This window comes from Egretta garzetta, unplaced genomic scaffold, assembly GCF_000687185.1.
Source record: "Egretta garzetta isolate BGI_Z169 unplaced genomic scaffold, ASM68718v1 scaffold658, whole genome shotgun sequence".
In the NCBI taxonomy this organism is placed as follows: Eukaryota; Metazoa; Chordata; class Aves; order Pelecaniformes; family Ardeidae; genus Egretta; species Egretta garzetta.
The window spans coordinates 517,295-518,582 of NW_009260499.1; the positions used below are offsets into that span (position 1 = coordinate 517,295).

Consider the following 1,288-nt stretch of genomic DNA (forward strand, 5'->3'; position numbering starts at 1 on the left):
AAACAGGAACAGCTCCCCCGCCTCTAGCTGGTCCAAAACACCCTGCAGGAGCCTGGTGCAGGTTCCCACGTACACCTCAAGAGGGGCTGTGAAGGCAAAGCCACGCCAGACCACATGGGACAGAGGCTGGGACATGGAAGGAGAGGGGAGCAGGCTGGCACCAGGAAGGGAAGAGCTGCAAACAAATATACAGGCAAGGGAAGAAAGCAGAGAACAAAATTGCCCCCCCCAAACATCTTTAATGTGGACTCTAGTTTAGCAGCACTGCCAAGGGAGCGGGCAGGGAGCTTGGGGCAGGGAGCTCGGGGCACCAGCACCTTTCCCTGCCAGTGTCCCCCCACAGCTGCCCCCAAAACACGAGGGCCAGCAGGGAGAGCAATGCTGCATGCATTGCAGACGCTGAGCCCCTGCAGCTGGCAGAGAAGCCGAGCCCCTCGGGCGCTGTGGCACACCCACGCACCCAGCTTGGGGAGCGCCGCGTGGGAAACCTGGCAGGCATCTCGTCCTGCCCGGCACCCTGAGCCAGCCTCGTGGCAGGCGGACGCACCCAAAATCCTCTGCCTCTTCTCAGCCGCGCTCAGGTTGAAGACGTTGGTCTGCTGGCCCGCATCTGGCCGGTAGTATGTCTCAATCTCAATGGAGAACTTCTCCACAAAGGGGCAGGTGTACCTGGGGGATGTGCGGGGACAGGCCTAAGCTCAGCGGCACGGCCAGCCCCACAGCCCACCCCATGGCCTCGCTGGGTCCCACCTGGTACGGGTGTAGGGGTAGGCGTTCCAGGACTCCTCCTCCACCTGCAGGGCAGCCTTGGGGAGCAGCGCCCGAAACCAACTGGGGATGTGGGAGCCCACGTGGTAGATCTTATGGGTGTACTGGCCGCTGCCACCGGGGCCATCGCTGTAGGGCCGATTGGCCAGGATCTCCACCCCGCTGCCCTCGCCACTCGACTCCTCCCGGCTCTTCTTCTGTGGGGAGAGCCACTGGCTGAGCACGGCCCCACCCGCACCCCCTAACCCCGAGACCCACATGCCCCTAAGGCCTGGAGCATCTCACAGGTCCACAGGGTCCCTGTACCCTCCCACAACCCCCAGTCCCCACATGCTTACACCCCCCCAGTCCCACACCTACTCCTGGGACCCCCTGCTTGCCTCGGTAGCCCCAAACCGACCCAAATCTTGCTGATGCCCCTGCACCCTGCCAATCCCTTGGGGTCAGCCTCAGGCACCCCCAGGCTCCAGGCTCAGTCCCACAGCTCCCTGCACACCCCAGTCCCCCATACCCAGTCCCA

General features: G+C 63.8%; 1 protein-coding gene across 6 annotated transcripts in view; it reads right to left on the reverse strand.

The window, feature by feature from the left end:
- Positions 1-1,288, reverse strand: part of PITPNM1 (phosphatidylinositol transfer protein membrane associated 1) — a 13,687-nt gene that overhangs the window by 10,852 nt on the left and 1,547 nt on the right. For all 6 annotated transcript variants that reach the window (XM_035900101.1, XM_035900100.1, XM_009644526.2 and 3 more), the window contains exons 2-3: positions 751-965; positions 548-669 (exon numbers count right to left, since the gene is read on the reverse strand). In XM_035900101.1, the coding sequence (XP_035755994.1) occupies positions 548-669; positions 751-965 (337 nt within the window). The remainder of the gene's footprint in view (positions 1-547; positions 670-750; positions 966-1,288) is intronic.